The 19,141-nt window shown below is 48.7% G+C and overlaps 1 protein-coding gene across 1 annotated transcript in view; it reads left to right on the forward strand.

Annotated features, from left to right (window-relative positions):
- The first annotated feature begins 279 nt into the window (after positions 1–279).
- The window catches only part of rabep1 (rabaptin, RAB GTPase binding effector protein 1), a 119,382-nt gene continuing 100,520 nt past the window's right edge, over positions 280–19,141 (forward strand). Inside the window, exons 1-6 of the mRNA XM_085964129.1 lie at positions 280–435; positions 9,400–9,603; positions 12,123–12,283; positions 12,590–12,709; positions 13,736–13,871; positions 17,028–17,206. Coding sequence (XP_085820255.1) covers positions 9,471–9,603; positions 12,123–12,283; positions 12,590–12,709; positions 13,736–13,871; positions 17,028–17,206 — 729 coding nt within the window. The 5' untranslated portion in view covers positions 280–435; positions 9,400–9,470. The remainder of the gene's footprint in view (positions 436–9,399; positions 9,604–12,122; positions 12,284–12,589; positions 12,710–13,735; positions 13,872–17,027; positions 17,207–19,141) is intronic.

A 19,141-nucleotide genomic window follows, 5' to 3' on the forward strand; every position in this document is an offset into this window, starting at 1 on the left:
ACCTGCCCAATCCAGTCTCTCACCATTGTTGTAATTTGTGAGCTTTCTTAGAGTGATCTGTAGACTGTACCCTGTCTAAGTATATCTTAGAACGATCTGTAGACTGTACCCTGTCTAAGTATATCTTCAGTTGAAGTAAATTCGCTCTGGCCATTCCAGCTCCCTTCTGATATTTTTGAGATGCATCGCATTCTGTGTGTTTCAGTAGAACCAGTTTGAAAGTGGTGAAGTACATAGTGTCGGGTTCCTGCATGCTCTCGCCGATAGTTGTCCTTTAATCTGGCTGTCCTGTTTTTTTTCCAGTGGCTGCGCTCCGGCAGCGCCTTGCCGAGTTGGAAAAAGCCAAGGCTGATTTCTTGCACACCAACCAGCAGCTGGAATTCGAGTTTAATCAGAAGAGGGCAAAATTCAAGGAGCTGTACCTCGCAAAAGAAGGTTAGAAGTTACTTTTGTTTTGGCAAGTGGCTTGTGTGTTCACCCCAGTGAATTAACAGGGGATCGAGAGTGCCCCAAGTGGTAAATTTGAATGGCGGTGAAGAGGAACAGATACAGCTTGACACTTTTAACCCTGTACTGTTGACCGCTGTGAAGAATTAGTAAAGTAGTAGTACACTTGTTCTACCTGGACCCCTCCCTCTGGCCTCTTACCTGCTCTAGATCTTTTCATTGCAAACTGCTGCCGTGACATCGGCCGTCTCCATTTCTCTGCTCCCCTCACTCACTCCAACCTACCTCCCTCTGAACTTGCAGCACTCCATTCTCTCAGATCCAACCCCGACATTGTCATTAAACCTGCTGTTGTTGTTTGGCGAACCGACCTCTACCTAGCGGAAGCTGAACGCCAACTCTCCAACACCTCCTCCTACCTCCACCTGGACCATGACCCCACTACCGAACATCAAACCACCGTTTCCAAGACTGTCACTGACCTCATCTCCTCTGGAGATCTTCCCCCCCCCCCCCCCCCCCCCCCCCCATGGCCGCCAACCTCATAGTTCCCCAATCCTGCACAGCCTGCTTCTACCTCCTTCCCAAGATCCACAAACAGGACTGCCCTGGTAGACCCATCGTTTCAGCCTGTTCTTGCCCCACGGAACTTATCTCTTCCTATCTCAACTCTATTTTTTCTCCCCTTGTCCAGTCTCTTCCCACCTACATCCGCGACTCTTCTGACGCCCTCCGCCACTTTAACAGTTTCCAGTTTCCTGGCCCCAGCCGCCTCCTTTTCACCATGGACGGACAATCCCTCTACACCTCCATCCCCCACCAGGATGGCCTGAGGGCGCTCCGCTTCTTCCTTGAACAGAGGCCCAACCAGTCCCCATCCACCACTACCCTCCTCCGCCTGGCTGAACTTGTTCTCACATTGAACAACTTCTCCTTTGACTCCACTCATTTCCTCCAAATCAAAGGTGTTGCCATGGGTACCCGCATGGGTCCTAGCTATGCCTGCCTTTTCGTGGGATATGTGGAACACTCTTTGTTCCAGTCCTACTCGGGTCCCCTCCCTCACCTCTTTTTCCGGTACATTGATGACTGTATCGGTGCTGTTTCCTGCTCTCGCCCTGAACTAGACAATTTCATTCACTTTGCCTCCAATTTCCACCCTTCCCTCACCTTCACTTGGTCCATCTCCGACTCTTCCCTTCCCTTCCTCGACGTCTCCGTCTCCATCTCTGGGGATAGGTTATTGACCAACATTCACTACAAGCCCACTGACTCCCACAGCTACCTGGACTACACTTCCTCCCACCCCGCCTCCTGTAAGGACTCTATTCCATTCTCCCAGTTTCTCCGACTCCGCCACATCTGCTCCGACGATGTCACCTTCCACACCAGTGCTTCCGACATGTCTTCCTTTTTCCTCAACCGAGGATTCCCCTCTACCGTTGTTGACATGGCCCTCGACCGTGTCCGTTCTATCTCCCGCACTTCTGCCCTCACCCCTGCCCCTCCCTCCCGGAACCACGATAGGGTTCCCCTTGTCCTCACCTTTCACCCTACCAGCCTTCACATTCAACGGATCATCCTCTGCCATTTCCGCCACCTCCAACGTGATCCCACCACCAAACGCATCTTCCCCTCCCCTCCCCTTTCAGCATTCCGTAGGGACCGCTCCCTCCGAGACACCCTAGTCCACTCCTCAATCACCCCCAGCACCCCTTCCCCTTCGCCCGGCACCTTCCCGTGCAAGCGCAGGAGATGCAACACCTGCCCTTATACCTCCCCTCTTCCCACTGTCCAGGGCCCCAAACACCCCTTCCAGGTGAAACAGCGATTTACTTGTACTACTTGCAATCTAGTGTACGGTATTCGCTGCTCACGTTGTGGCCGTCTCTACATCGGGGAGACCAAATGCAGTTGGGTGACCGCTTTGCGGAACACCTCCGTTCAGTCCGTAAGGGTGACCCCGAGCTTCCGGTCGCCTGTCATTTTAATTCACCGCCCCATTCCCACTCAGACCTCACCATCCGTGGCCTCTTGCATTGTTCCACGGAAGCTCGAGGAACAGCACCTCATCTTCCGATTAGGCACTTTACAGCCTTCCGGACTCGATATCAAGTTCAACAATTTTAGATCATAACCTCGGCCCCTATCATTTTTATATATTTTTTATTCACACCTTTGGTTTGTGCCTTTTCACTTTCTCTCTCCCATATGGCAGCTGTCTCTCTGCCAGCGCATTTCACACCTCATCTAGAGCCGTTCTTTGTCTCTTTACTTGCCCTATTACCATCTCGTCTCGCCTTGAATACCTCTTAATGTCTCTTCACCTCCCAGACCTTCCCTTTTGTTCTTTCGTCCCCTCCCCCATTTCTCAGCCCCCAAACTGGCCTTTTAATCTCTTTCATTTCCTGCTTTTTTTCTCAGTCCTGACGAAGGGTTTCGACCTGAAACGTTGACTGTTTCTCTCTCCACGGATGTTGTCTGGCCTGCTGAGTTTTTCCAGCGTTTTGTTATTTTGTGCAAACCTAATCCAATCCCTATTATTAGATTTCAATATAAATTCCTTTGTCTACATTTATGATGGAACCTGTCTATGCAAACTTCTCGAGCTGTAATTATAGCCTCCAACCAGGTCATGGTTGTGCAGTTACGTAAGTTTTTAATATTATAAATTTGAACTCATCCAAAACTCTGCTGCCCCGTGTCCTAACTCACACCCAGTCCCGTGCTCGCTGCCCCGTGTCCTAACTCACAGCAAGTCCCGTTCACCCATCGCCCCTGTGCTCACTGCCCCGTGTCCTAACTCACACCCAGTCCCGTTCACCCATCACCCCTGTGCTCACTGCCCCGTGTCCTAACTCACACCCAGTCCCGTTCACCCATCACCCCCTGTGCTCACTGCCCCATGTCCTAACTCACACCCAGTCCTGTTCACCCATCACCCCCTGTGCTCACTGCCCCGTGTCCTAACTCACACCCAGTCCTGTTCACCCATCACCCCCTGTGCTAACTCACACCCAGTCCCGCTCACCCATCACCCCCTGTGCTCACTGCCCCGTGTCCTAACTCACAGCAAGTCCCGTTCACCCATCAGCCCTGTGCTCGCTGCCCCGTGTCCTAACTCACAGCAAGTCCTGTTCACCCATCAGCCCTGTGCTCGCTGCCCCGTGTCCTAACTCACAGCAAGTCCTGTTCACCCATCAGCCCTGTGCTCGCTGCCCCGTGTCCTAACTCGCAGCAAGTCCCGTTCACCCATCACCCCCTGTGCTCACTGCCCTGTGTCCTAACTCGCACCCAGTCCCGTTCACCCATCACCCCCTGTGCTCACTGCCCCGTGTCATAACTCACACCCAGTCCCGTTCACCCATCACCCCTGTGCTCACTGCCCGTGTCATAACTCGCACCAAGTCCCGTTCACCCATCACCCCCTGTGCTCGCTGCCCTGTGTCATAACTCACAGCAAGTCCTGTTCACCCATCAGCCCTGTGCTCGCTGCCCCGTGTCCTAACTCACAGCAAGTCCCGTTCACCCATCAGCCCTGTGCTCGCTGCCCCGTGTCCTAACTCACAGCAAGTCCCGTTCACCCATCAGCCCTGTGCTCGCTGCCCCGTGTCCTAACTCACAGCAAGTCCCGTTCACCCATCAGCCCTGTGCTCGCTGCCCCGTGTCCTAACTCACAGCAAGTCCCGTTCACCCATCAGCCCTGTGCTCGCTGCCCGTGTCATAACTCGCAGCAAGTCCCGTTCACCCATCAGCCCTGTGCTTGCTGACCTACATTGGCTCCCGGACCTGCAACATGGCGAATAAAAAATTCCCATCCTTATGTTCAAATCCCTCCGTGGCCTTATCCCTCCCTATCTCTGTAACCTCCCCCAGCCCCACAACCTCCCCCCCCCCCCCCCCCCCCCCCTGTCCCCAAGATATCTGCATTCCTCCAATTCTGGCCTCTTGTGCATCCCCAATTTCCATTGCCCACCATTGGTGGCCGTCCTTCAGCTACCTAGGCCTTAAGCTCTGGAATTCCCTCCCTAAACCTCTCCGCCTCTCTACCTCTAAGATGCTCCTTAAAACCTACCTCTGACCAAGCTTCTGGTCACCTGACCTAATCTGTCTCTCGGTGTTAAATTTTGTCTGAATATGCTGATGTGAAGCGATGGGACATTTTACAACGTTAAAGGCACTATATAAATGCAAGTTGTTGTAGATGTATCTAACTTTAGTTCTATAGTATAGTTACTGCAAGTGTTTGTTTGTGTCGGTGTGAGCTGCAATCTTGCTCAGGCTCTTGCTGCTAATGGGTAGCAGTAATATTGTTTGTTGTAGCTTTCCTTAAAGTTCTGGCGCACTTAGTCCGCCTGCATTCAGATGGGTAATTGGAGGACGCTATCATTGAATCATTTTGGCAGAAGAATGAGCTGCTGATTAAATTCCTCTTCAGTGTTGTGTAATGCCAAAGTTTGCGAGAATCCTGCTGTGCAAGAATAATCCTTAGTTTAAAAGGAATGGTTTTCAATCTCACTTAATTATTCCCAGCATTCTAATACTCATACTTAGGAGTGTTAGCATGTTTGTCACTGCTAATTATTTCCATTCACGAGGTTAGTACTGTGAGTATAAGAAATAGCCTCACAGTGATCACTCCGATCCGTGAAAGAAATTTAGGTCATGATGCATGACTAACAAATTTTATTTCCAATTCCTGTGATTTGTGCGTAAGTGGTTATGAATGATTGAACAATCATCCGAGCAAACTCTACATTTCCATGCTGTCATTTCTATACGGAGCCACACACAACAACAACTTGTATCTATATAGCACCTTTAAAGTAGTAAAATGTCCCACGGCGCTTCACATGAGCGTTAAAAAAACAAAATTTGACACCGAGCCACATGAGCTAATAGGGCAGCTTGGTCAGAGGTGGTTTTTAAGGTGCATCTTAAAGGAGGAAAGAGTAGAGAGGTGGAGAAGTTTGGGGAGGGAATTCCAGAGCTTAGGGCCTTAGCAGCTGAAGGCACGGCCGTCGGTGGTGGAGTGATTGACATCGGGGAGGTTTGAGGCCAGAATTAGAGGAGCGCAGATATCTGAGGGTTGTGGGGCTGGAGGAGTTTCCAGAGATAGGGAGGGGCGAGGCCATGGAGGAATTTGAATACAAGGATGAGAATTTTAAAATCGAGGCGTTGCTTAATTGGGAGCCAGGGTAGGTCAGTGAGCACAGGGATGATGGGTGAACGGGACTTGGTGCGAGTTAGGACACGGGCAGCCGAGTTTGGGATGACCTCAAGTTTATGGAGGGTAGAATGTGGGAGGCCAGCCAGGAGTGCGTTGGAATAGTCAAGTCTAGAGGTAACAAAGGCATGGATGAGGGTTTCAGCAGATGAGCTGAGGCAGCATGGTGGCATAGTGGTTAGCACTGTTGCCTCACAGCGCCAGGGACCCGGGTTCGAATCCGGCCTCGGGTGACCGTCTGTGTGGAGTTTGCACATTCTCCCCGTGTTTGCGTGGGTTTCCTCCGAGTGCTCCGGTTTCCTCCCACAGTCCAAAGATGTGCGGTTAGGTTGATTGGCTATGATAAATTGACCCTTAGTGTTAGGGGGATTAAATACGTGGGGATAGGGTGGGACATGTGTTGGTGTAGGGGTTATGGGGATAGAGTGGGATATGTGTCGGTGCAGGCTCGATGGGCCGAAATGGCCTCTATCTGCACTGTGGGGTTTCTGTGATATGTTCTGTGATAGGGGCGGAGTTGGGCGATGATCCGGACAGAGAAATAGGCGGTCTTGGTGATGGCATATCAGACTAAAATATCAGTGGAAAATGCATAGGGGCAACTCCTGGCAAATAATCCGGGAGACACGTGGAGAGCAAAAAATTCTAAATACCTTTTAATTTCCTGTCCCTTTTACCTTATCCTAATTTCTCCTAAAGCTCGCAGTTCCTGCTGTCTTGGCCACCAGTTCGTCTCGTGTTAGCCTGGACAGCAAAGGGCCTGAATTTGATCGTGCCTGATAACTGACATAGAATCATAGAAAGTTACAGCACGGAAGGAGGCCATTTCGGCCCATCGTGTCCGCGCCGGCCAACAAAGAGCTATCGAGCCTGATCCCACTTCCCATCTCTAGGTCCGTGGCCCTGCAGGTTGGAGCATCCCAAAAGCACATCCAAGTACTTTTTAAATGTGATTAGGGTTCCTGCCTCGACCACCCTTTCAGGCAGTGAGTTCCAGACCCCCACAACCCTCTGGGTGAAGAAATTTACCCTCAAATCCCCTCTAAACCTTCCCCCAATTACTTTAAATCTGTGCCCCCTGGTTTTTGACCCCTCTGCTAAGGGAAATAGGTCCTTTCTATCCACTTTGTCTAGGCCCCTCATAATTCTATACACCTCAATAAAGTCTCCCCTCAGACGCCTCTGTTCCAAGGAAAACAAACCCAGCCTATCCAGTCTTTGCTCATAGCTAAGATTCTGTACTCCAAGGTCCCTTTGTTCCTCTACACTATTCAGTGTCCTACCATTTAATGTGTATTCCCTTTCCTTGTTAGCCCTCCCCAAATACATTACCTCACACTTCTCTGGATTGAATTCCATTTGCCACTGTTCTGCCCACCTGACCAATTTATTGATATCTTCCTGCAGTCTACAGCTTCCTTCTTCAGTATCAACCACACAGCCGATTTTAGTATAATCTGCAAACTTCTTAATCATACCCCCTATATTCAAGTCTAGATCATTGATATATACCACAAAAAGCAAGGGACCGAGTACTGAGCCCTGCGGAACCCCACTGGAAACAGCCTTCCAGTCACAAAAACACCCATCAACCATTACCCTCTGCTTCCCATCTCCGAGCCAGTTTTGAATCCAACTTGACACTTTGCCCTGGATCCCATGGGCTTTTAACTTCCTGACCAGTCTGCCATGTGGAACCTTATCAGAAGCCTTGCTAAAGTCCATATACACTACATCAATTGCACTACCCTCATCTATCCTCCTTGTTACCTCCTCAAAAAATTCAATCAAGTTTGTCAGACACGACCTTCCCTTAACAATCTGTGCTGACTATCCTTGATTAATCCGTGTCTTTCTAAATGAAGATTTATCCTGTCCTTCAGAATTCTTTCCACTAATTTTCCCACCACCGAGGTGAGGCTGAGTGACCTATAATTACTCTGTCTATCCTTTTCTCCCTTTTTAAACAAGGGTATCACATTAGCAGTCCTCCAGTCCTCCGGCACCACACCTGAAGACACACAGGATTGGAAAATGATGGTCAGGGCCTCTGCTATTTCCTCTTCTGCTTCGCTTAACAGCCTGGGACATTTCATCCGGGCCTGGGGATTTATCCACTTTTAAAGCTGCTGAACCTCTTAATACTTCCTCTCTCACTATGTTTATTTCATCAAAATAGTTGGTGCATCGGTCTTGTGTGCCATCAGAGAGAGGACTATCCTCGGCCTTGGTTGGGATAAGTTCAGCGAGCTGCGGGCACCAGTCGGGCGGCCGATGCAGTTCACTGATCTTCAGAGCCAAGCTCTACTCACCTCAACCCTGCCAGCACTTCTCCAGTCGTGAATCCAGGTTGACTTGACTTCAGCCCATGTCTAGACTAACGCTTTCAGGGCAGCACCGAGGGACTGATGATTTCTTAGAGATGCTGTCTTTCGGGTGCAACGTTAAACTGAGGCCCCCGTCTGCCTGTTCAGGTGGATGTTAAGAACCCATCACACGCAGGGAGATTCCCTCTTTCAGCCAGACAACTTAACTGGTCATTTATCTCATGGCTGCCCCTGGAGCAGAGTGGCTGTGGGCGGTGTTAATCGGTGCACGCCAATAATCAATTGATTGAAAAGTTGTGTTCGAGCGTTAGATGAACACGGAGATTTCTTGGCTTTATAGAATCGTGTAACACAGGAGGAGGCCACTGGGTCCATCGTGCCTGTGCCGGCTCTTTGAACGAGCTCTCCAATTAGTCCCGCTCTTCCCACAGCCATGCAATTTTTTCCCCTTCATGTTTCCCCTTCCCCTTTAACTTTGCTTAATCTAAAATCGACCGATTGTACCCCTTAGAATTGCATCACCAAAATAAATCAAGACTTGCTTTTCTCTAGTGCCTTTCACATCCCCAAGTACTTCGAGTGTAGTCACTGTTGTAATGTCGGACACGCGGCAACCAATTGGCAGCCAGTCCCCACAAACAGCAATGTGATAATGACCAGTGATGTTGATTGAGGGATAGATATTGGCCAGGACACCGGAGAACTCCCCTGCTCCTCTTCAAAATATGCGTCCACCTGAGAGAGCAGACAGGGCCGTCTCATCCGAAAGACGGCACCTCTGACAGTGCAGCACTCCCTCAGTACTACACTGGAGTGTCAGCCTAGCTTTATGTGCTTAAGTCGCCGGAGTGGGACTTGAACCCACAACTTTTTGACTCCGAAGCGACAGTGCTACCACTGAGCCACAGCTGACAGAATAAAGAGCCATGATAATGGTACTAACATAAGAGTTATGACTTAGTACAGTATTTCATCATCACTGAGGAGCTTTTTCGAGCCCCACTGATAATATGAAAGTCGTGTGTACTTTGTTTCTCTTTCTTAGTATTTGAGATTTACTAGAACTGTTTTGCGATAAACTCGATGAGCTTTGTGAAATGTTCAACTTTGATCGGAATAAATGGCTAGTACATTGGAATTGTGTACTTGGATCCGATATGCACTTATCCACATTGGTAATGTTTTCGTATCTAGGTAATCCTACTAGAGCAATGCTTCCCATGATTACAGCACCATAGTTACTAATAAGCCTGAGCACTGAGTGTGCAATAACAAAATTCTGGTGGCCCAGAAATTGAATTGAGTTTGTTTCATGTGTCCTTGCAGACTTGTCGAGCACCATGGAGGTTTTTTCAGGTTTCAAAATCAAAAATGTAAAGTTTTATCGGTGTTTTTCAGAGGAGCTGAAGCGGCAGAATGTTGCGTTACAGTCGGCAGAAGGTGATGTTACTCGGCTGCAGGTCCAACTCATGGAGGCAAATGCTGACATGGAGAATATAAAAGCAGTAGCTACAGTTTCTGAGACCACCAAACAGGAGGCCGTCGATGATGTGAAGAAACAATGGCAGGAAGAAGTTGCTTCAATGCAGGCTATAATGAAAGGTAATGAACAACATTCCTGTCAGACTGCTTGTCCAACATCCAGTTCCGGATGAGCAGAAATTTTCTACAATTAAATATTGGGAGATTGAAGCCATTATCATCAGTCCTCGCCACTGACTTCATCCCTCTCCCTAACATCTGTCTGAGGCTGAACCACACTGTTCGCAACCTTGGTCTCACACTTGACCCTGAAATGAGCTTCCGACCACACATCTGCAGCATAATTAAGACTGCCTATTTCCACCTCCATAACATCGCCCGTCTCCGCACTGCTTCAGCTCATCTGCTGCTGAAACCCTCCCCTATTCTATCCTCCGTAAACTTGAGGTCATCCAAAACTCAGCTGCCTGTGTCCCAACTCTCACCAAGTCCCGTTCACCCATCACCCCTGTGCTCACTGAGCATCCCTGATTATAATCGCTCAACCATCGGTAGCCGTGCCTTCTGTTTTCTAGGCCCTAAGCTCTGGAATTCCCTGCCTAAACCTCTCCGCCTCGCTACCTCCCTTTCCTCCTTTAAGACGCTCCTTAAAAGCTACCTCTTTGACCAAGCTTTTGGTCACCTGCCCTAATTTCGCCTTGTGTGGCTCGATGTCAAATTTTTTGTCTTATAATACTCCTGTGAAGTGCCTTGGGATGTTTTACTATGTTATGGTGCTATATAAATACAAGTTGTTGTTTTCCTTTTCCCTCAAGTCGCTTAATGAGCAGGGTTCTACGTGGGCTGGTCATCTCCCACATCCCACCCATTATTCATGAGAGCCTTGACTGAATGTTAGTAAGAAAGAAAGAACTTGTATTTAATTAGTTCCTTTCATGTCCTCAGGAGGTTCTGACTTTCACAACCCATGGATCACTGTTGAAGTGCAGTTGTAGGCAAACGTGGCAATCAACTGCATACAGCAAAGTCTCTAACAAATGAGCAAATGACAGAATTTGTGTTGGGTGAGGGAGAAATGCTGTGCAAGACAAGGGAGAGCTCCCTGCTCTTCTTCAAACAGACTGCCACGGGATCTTTAACATTCACCTGAACAAGCAGAAAGGGCCTCGGCTTACAGAAGTGTGGTGATAGAGAGAGATAAACACTCCAGTGAGATGAGGCCAATTATGTACCACCAAACTCACTTATTTTACATAATGTTCATGACTGAGCAGTGTACTGTTATCATAGCAAGAGTTACGTATTTCCAGTTGCTCCTCATATCATAAAAAATAATAAATAATGCAACCTATGCTTTGATGTATATATATTCCTTCACTTTACTAGTCAGTACTGCTGATATGACTCGTACTGAGTTAGAAAATATTCTGCCGGTTTCAAACTCAAAATTACTGCAGACTATAATTTTTCATTGCGAGGGAGAGTCAAAAAGCTTAACCTCTGTCCCTCTAGATGTGGTGCCAGACCAATCCAAACTCTGGGTCTGGTGGCAGACCAATCCAAACTCTGGGTGTGGTGGTAGACCAATCCAAACTCTGGGTGTGGTGGTAGACCAATCCAAACTCTGGGTGTGGTGGTAGACCAATCCAAACTCTGGGTGTGGTGGTAGACCAATCCAAACTCTGGGTGTGGTGGTAGACCAATCCAAACTCTGGGTGTGGTGGTAGACCAATCCAAACTCTGGGTGTGGTGGTAGACCAATCCAAACTCGGTGTGGTGGTAGACCAATCCAAACTCTGGGTGTGGTGGTAGACCAATCCAAACTCTGGGTGTGGTGGTAGACCAATCCAAACTCGGTGTGGTGGTAGACCAATCCAAACTCTGGGTGTGGTGGTAGACCAATCCAAACTCTGGGTGTGGTGGTAGACCAATCCAAACTCTGGGTGTGGTGGTAGACCAATCCAAACTCTGGGTGTGGTGGTAGACCAATCCAAACTCTGGGTGTGGTGGTAGACCAATCCAAACTCTGGGTGTGGTGGTAGACCAATCCAAACTCTGGGTGTGGTGGTAGACCAATCCAAACTCTGGGTGTGGTGGTAGACCAATCCAAACTCTGGGTGTGGTGGTAGACCAATCCAAACTCTGGGTGTGGTGGTAGACCAATCCAAACTCCAGCCAGACACAATCTTGTTAACTACTTTGTCTAGTCCCACACCTTATGAACCTAATCCACATTCCCAGAATGCTTACACGATGCTGATAACTCTTTTGGCCTGAATTAAATTTTATAGCAGCAGCATTTTATAAGTTAACCTGAAATCCCTTCTAGGCCAAATAGGCTAAAATCTCTCTCGCTCTCCCTCATCTCACCCTGCTATATAACATAAGAGATATCTATATCTTGTATTACATATTGTAAGTAGATAGACTTATAATAATGATGGGACAGCGGAGTCCTGTTGCCTGCAATTCCTGTGCCATGTGGGAACTCCAGGACGCTTCATGTGTCCTGGATAACCACATATGCAGGAAGTGCCTCCAGCTGCTCGAGCTCGAGTTAAGGGTTTCTTGTTTAAAAAGAAAAGTTGGTTGATTTTGTAATGGGTGCCTTTTGAGCTGTGTTCTAAACTCTGCTGCAGAAACGGTGAGAGAGTACGAGGCTCAGTTTGAGAGTCGGGTGAAGGAGGAACGCAAGTATTGGGGGAAGTACAAGGAAGCAGTGGAACGCGAGTTGGCTGAACTAAGGAGGCAACTGGCTGAAGGACAAGAGGAGGACAACTTAGAAAATGAAATGAAGAAAGTGAGTATGCTGAGCTCTACCCAATTGTAAATTTTGAAACGATCTGAAGGATTTCCTGTTTGTCAATGATGAGCATCAATGTTGAGTGGGAACTAATAACTGGAGTTAACTCTTGGTCATGCAGGACAATAAACAATGTGTTAGGAACTTCATTTCAATTAGACATCTTCCAAATCAATTGGGCAGTGAGGCGAGATCTTTTATTGGAGGTTATCTGAAGTGCATTTTGGAGCCTTGTACATTTGCTTATTAGATATCAAAGCAAAGGCAGTCCTACTTGTATTAAATATTTATTTCAATGAACAGGCTCAGGAAGATGCTGAGAAGTTGCGGTCAGTGGTCATGCCCATGGAGAAGGAGATAGCAGCTCTCAAAGAAAAGCTATCAACAGCCGAGGAAAAGGTCAAAGAACTAGAAGCCTCAAAGGTAAGTCCTAAAATATTGTGATTTGCCTACGTACTAACCGTGACTACACTTCAGAATGATTCATTGGATGTGAAGCACTTTGTGATTTACTGTGGATGTGAAAGGCGCTATATAAATTCAAGTCTGGAATAAAGATTGTTCTTTTCATTGGAGAGGGTGCAGAGGAGACTTACTAGAATGATACCAGGGATGAGGGACTTCAGTTATTGTGGAGAGATTAGAGAAACTGGGATTGTTCTCCTTAGAGCAGAGAAGATCAAGGTGAGATTTAATAGAGGCGTTCAAAATGATGAGGGGTTTTGATAAAGTATAGGGGGAAATTATTTCCACTGGCAGGAGGGTCGGTGACTAGAGGTGTCAGATTTAAGATCATTGAAAAAAGACCTAGATTGCAGGGGAGAATATTTTTTATGCAGTGAGTTGTGATCTGGAGCACGCTGCCTGACAGGGTGGTGGAAGCAGATTCAGTAGTAGCTTTCAAAAGGGAATTATGTATATATTGAAAGGGAAAACATTTGCAGGGCTATTGGGAAAGAGCTGGTGAGTGGGAGTAATTGGATAGCTCTTTCAAAGAGCCAGCATAGGTACGATGGGCTGAATGGGCCTCCTGGGCTGTATCATTCTATCGTAAGAGTTTTATTTTTGTAGCATGCAACACTCGTTTTTCCCCATTCCTATTATCTTTTTCTGCCCCCACCAACTCCTCAAATAAATGCGCTGTGTAGCATACTTGTGACATTTGTTTGATTACCCGAATAAAAATGTCACGGAAAAAGGAGGCTTAATACTTGCCAGAATGCTTCCTACTTGAACACAGCATATCCCTCCCCAAATATACAAGTCTATTTTGAATGGGCAGGAGGCATACAGCGATGCAGGCTGGACACTTGCAATAGGGTGGGATCAGCGAGGTTTGTTTTTCTAACTGGACTGAAAAGTATTGCAATAATTTAGAAATGACAGTAAAATCTAAATGGCTGTTTTCAGTGTATATAAAGAGACTGAGGCGGTTAATGTGCTCAGCAGGTTAAAGAGCTGAATCATTATCTGGAGACGGAGAAATCCTGCAGGACGGACCTGGAAATGTACGTTGCTGTTCTCAACACTCAGAAAAGTGTGCTGCAGGAAGATGCAGAGAAACTGCGTAAAGAACTGCACGAAGGTAATCGGAAGAATCAAAAAGCTATAAATTGTTGAACTGAAAATGTATCTTTGGGGTTAGAATGAAGTTAAAAAGAATCATTGATGCCTTAAGAATGACCAAAGCGAATTTGAGAAAGCACTTCTGGATTTCAAACACTGAATTCAAAAGACAACTTCCCTATAGTTGTTGTTTTTATTTTCCAGCTCCTATTTTATTTGATATTTTTTAGTCTGCTCCAGCTTCCTCTCTGTCTCCCCCTAGCCCCAGGCCACGGAATAACCTATTCCCAGGCCTTTGTCAAAGCTGTTCCGTAACTGTCGATGAATGAAAGGTGCGCTGGAGTAACTCGCTCTGTTTGAGGGCGGGGGGAGAGAGCAAGGCTGAAGGCCAGTGCTTCGTGCTTTCCTCAACAGCTGAATGGGAGCTCACCATTTGGCATTGCACGGACAGACCCAAGTCGCACCACCCCAATGCACTGCCACTTTCTGCCACCTGTCTCCCTTTCTCACTCGCAGTTAAAATTTCTGCAGTTTCATCTCATTTAGAATCTTCACTTGAATGCTTCAGTATCTTCTCCCTCAAGTGTTACATTATTGAGACAAGATAAAAGTTAAACAGTTAAAGAAAGAGTTGGTATTGATAACTGACATTGAACCCAGAAAGTTTATATGTTGGAAGCACAATTAAAATGACAAATCACATCCTACGTGACTATGACCGTGGTAAACTAGCCCTCTTCGTCCTTCTCCACCTGTCTGCAACCTTTGACACGGTTGACCACTCCATCCTTCTCCAACACCTCTCCTCCGTTGTCCAGCTGGGTGGGACTGCACTCGTCTGGTTCCATTCTTATCTATCCAGTCATACCCAGAGAATCACCTGCAACGGCTTCACTTCCCACTCCCGCATCGTTACCTCTGGTGTGCCCCAAGGATCTATCCTTGACCTCCTCATATTTCTCATATACATGCTGCCCCTCGGCGACATCATCCGAAAGCACCGTCAGTTTCCACATGTACGCTGACCACACCTAGTTCTACCTCACCGCCACCTCTCTCGACCCCTCCACGGTCTCTAAATTGACACACTGCTCGTCTGACATCCAGTTCTGGATGAGCAGAAATTTCCTCCAGCTAAATGTTGGGAAGACCATAGCCATTGTCTTCGGGCCCCTCCACAAACTCCGTTCCCTAGCCACCGACTCCATCCCTCTCCCTAGCATCTGTCTGAGGCTGAAACCAGACTGATCGCAGCCTTGGTGTCATATTTGACCCCGACATGAGCTTCCGACCATGTATCCACTCCATCACCAAGACCGCCTATTTCCACCTCCATAATATCGCCAATCTCCGCCCCTGCTTCGGCTCAGCTGAATCCCTCATCCATGCCTTTGTTACCTCTAGGCATGACTATTGCAACACACTCCTGGCCGGCCTCCCACATTCTACCCTCTGTAAACTTGAGCTCATCCAAAACTCGGCTGCCCCGTGTCCTAACTCGCACCCAGTCCCGTTCACCCATCACCCCCTGTGCTCACTGCCCCGTGTCCTAACTCACACCCAGTCCCGTTCACCCATCACCCCCTGTGCTCACTGCCCCGTGTCCTAACTCGCACCCAGTCCCGTTCACCCATCACCCCCTGTGCTCACTGCCCAGTGTCCTAACTCACACCCAGTCCCGTTCACCCATCACCCCCTGTGCTCACTGCCCCGTGTCCTAACTCACACCCAGTCCCATTCACCCATCACCCCCTGTGCTCACTGCCCCGTGTCCTAACTAGCACCCAGTCCCGTTCACCCATCACCCCCTGTGCTCACTGCCCCGTGTCCTAACTCACACCCAGTCCCATTCACCCATCACCCCCTGTGCTCACTGCCCCGTGTCCTAACTAGCACCAAGTCCCGTTCACCCATCTCCCCCTGTGCTCACTGCCCCGTGTCCTAACTCGCACCCAGTCCCGTTCACCCATCACCCCCTGTGCTCACTGCCCCGTGTCCTAACTCGCACCCAGTCCCGTTCACCCATCACCCCCTGTGCTCACTGCACCGTGTCCTAACTCGCACCCAGTCCCGTTCACCCATCACCCCCTGTGCTCACTGCCCCGTGTCCTGACTCACACCCAGTCCCGTTCACCCATCACCCCCTGTGCTCACTGCCCCGTGTCCTGACTCACACCCAGTCCCGTTCACCCATCACCCCCTGTGCTCACTGCCCCGTGTCCTAACTCACACCAAGTCCCGTTCACCCATTATCCCTGTGCTCACTGCCCCGTGTCCTAACTCGCACCCAGTCCCGTTCACCCATCACCCCCTGTGCTCACTGCCCCGTGTCCTGACTCACACCCAGTCCCGTTCACCCATCACCCCCTGTGCTCACTGCCCCGTGTCCTGACTCACACCCAGTCCCGTTCACCCATCACCCCCTGTGCTCACTGCCCCGTGTCCTGACTCACACCCAGTCCCGTTCACCCATCACCCCCTGTGCTCACTGCCCCGTGTCCTAACTCACACCAAGTCCCGTTCACCCATTATCCCTGTGCTCACTGCCCCGTGTCCTAACTCGCACCCAGTCCCGTTCACCCATCACCCCCCGTGCTCACTGCCCCGTGTCCTAACTCACACCCAGTCCCGTTCACCCATCATCCCTGTGCTCGCAGACCAACATTGGATCCTGCTCTGATAATGCCTCGATTTTTAAAATTCTCATTCTTGTTTTCAAACCCCCCCCCCCTCCCCACCTTGGCCTCGCCCCATCCAATCTCTGTAACCTCCTCCAGCTCTACAACCTCTTTCCCCCCCCCCCCCAGATATCTCCACTCCTCTAATTCTGGCCTCTGGCGACTGTGCCTTCGGCTGCCTAGGCCCTAAACTCTGGAATTCCCTCCCTAAACCTCTGCGCCTCTACCCCGCCTTTCCTCCTTTAAGATGCTCTTAAGACCTAACTTTGGTCATCTGCCCAAATATCTCCTTATGTGGTTTGGTGTTGAATTTCGTTTGGTAATCGCTCCTGTGAAGTGCCTTGGGACATTTTATTACGTTAAAGGGGCTATATAAATATAAGAAGTTGTTGTAAAACTGTGGCCTAGTTGAATTGATGAGAATTTATTGGTTGTGAAATCTATTGGGTAGCTGTAGCTGGTTTGTTGAATGTGGTTTGTTTAAATGTTTCCGTCAGTGTGTCATCTGTTGGAACAAGAGAGGCAGCAGCACAACCAGCTGAAATACACATGGCAACGGGCCAACGACCAGTTCCTAGAATCCCAGCGGCTCCTGATGAGGGACATGCAGCGCATGGAAAACGTTCTCACTTCAGAGCAGCTTCGACAGGTGGAAGAGCTGAAAAGGAAGGAGCAAGTATGAAAGACTTGAAATCTGTGATTTTAATGTTCACGTGAGTGGCAGAAGGAACGAGGCAGACGGGGATCTGACTGTTTCATAGCAAAAGAATCAGCTTCTGGAAACATTTGATTATCCTACTGTGATCCTGATTTCTCGATCGTGTAAAGCGAGATGTGGAAACTCTTTGTAAGAGCAGGAACTGAAGGGTTTGCAATTTTTAATAAAACGGAGCAGAGAAATGGCCTCCTGGGGTCTGAGAGTGGTCCTTCAGCAAGTTGCTGCCCTCAATTAAAACTGGTATCCCTGATGTAATCATTTAAGCTTGCAAGTAGAGAATTAGTCTGACGATGTGGTTCATTGCTTTCCAAAGATGTTATGGGACAGTCGAGTGGTTGTGTCAGTGAAGGTAGAAAGCATCACTTGAATTGTTCACCTCATTGGAATGAATTTTGTTTTATGAACATCAGAAAAATGACAGATTAGAAAAGACAGGGACCTTCCAGCCTGTCCCGTATAATTGTGAGGTCTTGTACATCATAATTCATACAGTCCCCACAACGGTATGTTGTCCCTAAGGTGCTCGGCCGGGTAGCAATTGGGAGGTCCCGCGCAGGCCACTCACCAGCTGCTGCCACTGGAAAAGATGCTGGTTTGGGAGGTGCTGCCGAAGAAGCCTTGGCAAGTTGCTGCAGTGCATCTTGTAGATGGTACACACTGCAGCCACGGTACACCAGTGGTGGAGGGATTGAATGTTTAAGGTGGTGGATGGGGTGCCAATCAAGCGGGCTGCTTTGTTCTGGATGGTGTCGAGCTTCTTGAATGTTGGAGCTGCACTCATCCAGGCAAGTGGAGAGTATTCCATCACACTCCTTACTTGTGCCTTGTAGATGGTGGAAAGATTTTGGGGAGTCAGGAGGTGAGACACTCGCCGCAGAATACCCAGCCTCTGACCTGCTCTTGTTGCCACAGTATTTATGTGGCTGGTCCAGTTAAGTTTCTGGTTAATGGTGACCCCCCAGGATATTGATGGTGGGAGATTCTGCAATGGTAATGCCTTTGAATGTCAAGGGGCAGTGGTTAGACGCTCACTTGTTGGAGATGGTCATTACTTGGCACTTAAGTGGCAGGTAACATTCACGCCACACATCAGCCCAAGCTTGAATGTCGCCCAGATCTTGCTGCATGCGGGCATGGACTGCTTCATTATCTGAGGAGTTGCGAATGGCACCGAACACTGTGCAGTCATCAGCGAACATCCCCTCTTCTGACCGAATGATGGAGGGAAGGTCATTGCTGAAGCAGCTGAAGATGGTTGGGCCTAGGACACTGCCCTGAGGAACTCCTGCAGTGATGTCCTCAGGCTGTGATGATTGACCTCCAACCACCACAACCATCTTCCTTTGTACTAGGTATGACTCCAGCCAGTGGAGAGTTTCCCCCCCTCCCCCCGATTCATAAGAACATAAGAAATAGGAGCAGGAGTAGGCCAATCAGCCCCTCGAACCTGCTCTGCCATTCAATAAGATCATGGCTGATCTGATCCTAACCGTCAATCTACTATCACAGAACCATCTCCTGAATCTAACAGAATTAGACACACGAAATAGGAGCAGGATCAGGCTACACGGCCCCTGGGCCCGCTCCGCTACCCATAGGGCCATGACCGATCGGAACCTAGACTCATGTCCAAATTCCTACCCGCTCCCCATAACCCTTTATTCCCTTCTAGGAAACTGTCTATTTCTGTTTTAAATTTATGTAATGATGTAGCTTCTACAGCTTTTTGGGGCAGCATATTCCATGGACCTACCACCCTCTGAGTGAAGTAGTTCCTCCTCATCTCAGTTTTGAAAGAGCAGCCCCTTATTCTAAGACTATGCCCCCTAGTTCTAGTTTCACCCATCATCGGGAACATCCTCCCCGCATCCACCCGATCCAACCCCTTCACAA

Source organism: Somniosus microcephalus, chromosome 22, assembly GCF_052327205.1.
Source record: "Somniosus microcephalus isolate GS21.2 chromosome 22, FLI_Smic_1.0, whole genome shotgun sequence".
Taxonomy (NCBI): domain Eukaryota; kingdom Metazoa; phylum Chordata; class Chondrichthyes; order Squaliformes; family Somniosidae; genus Somniosus; species Somniosus microcephalus.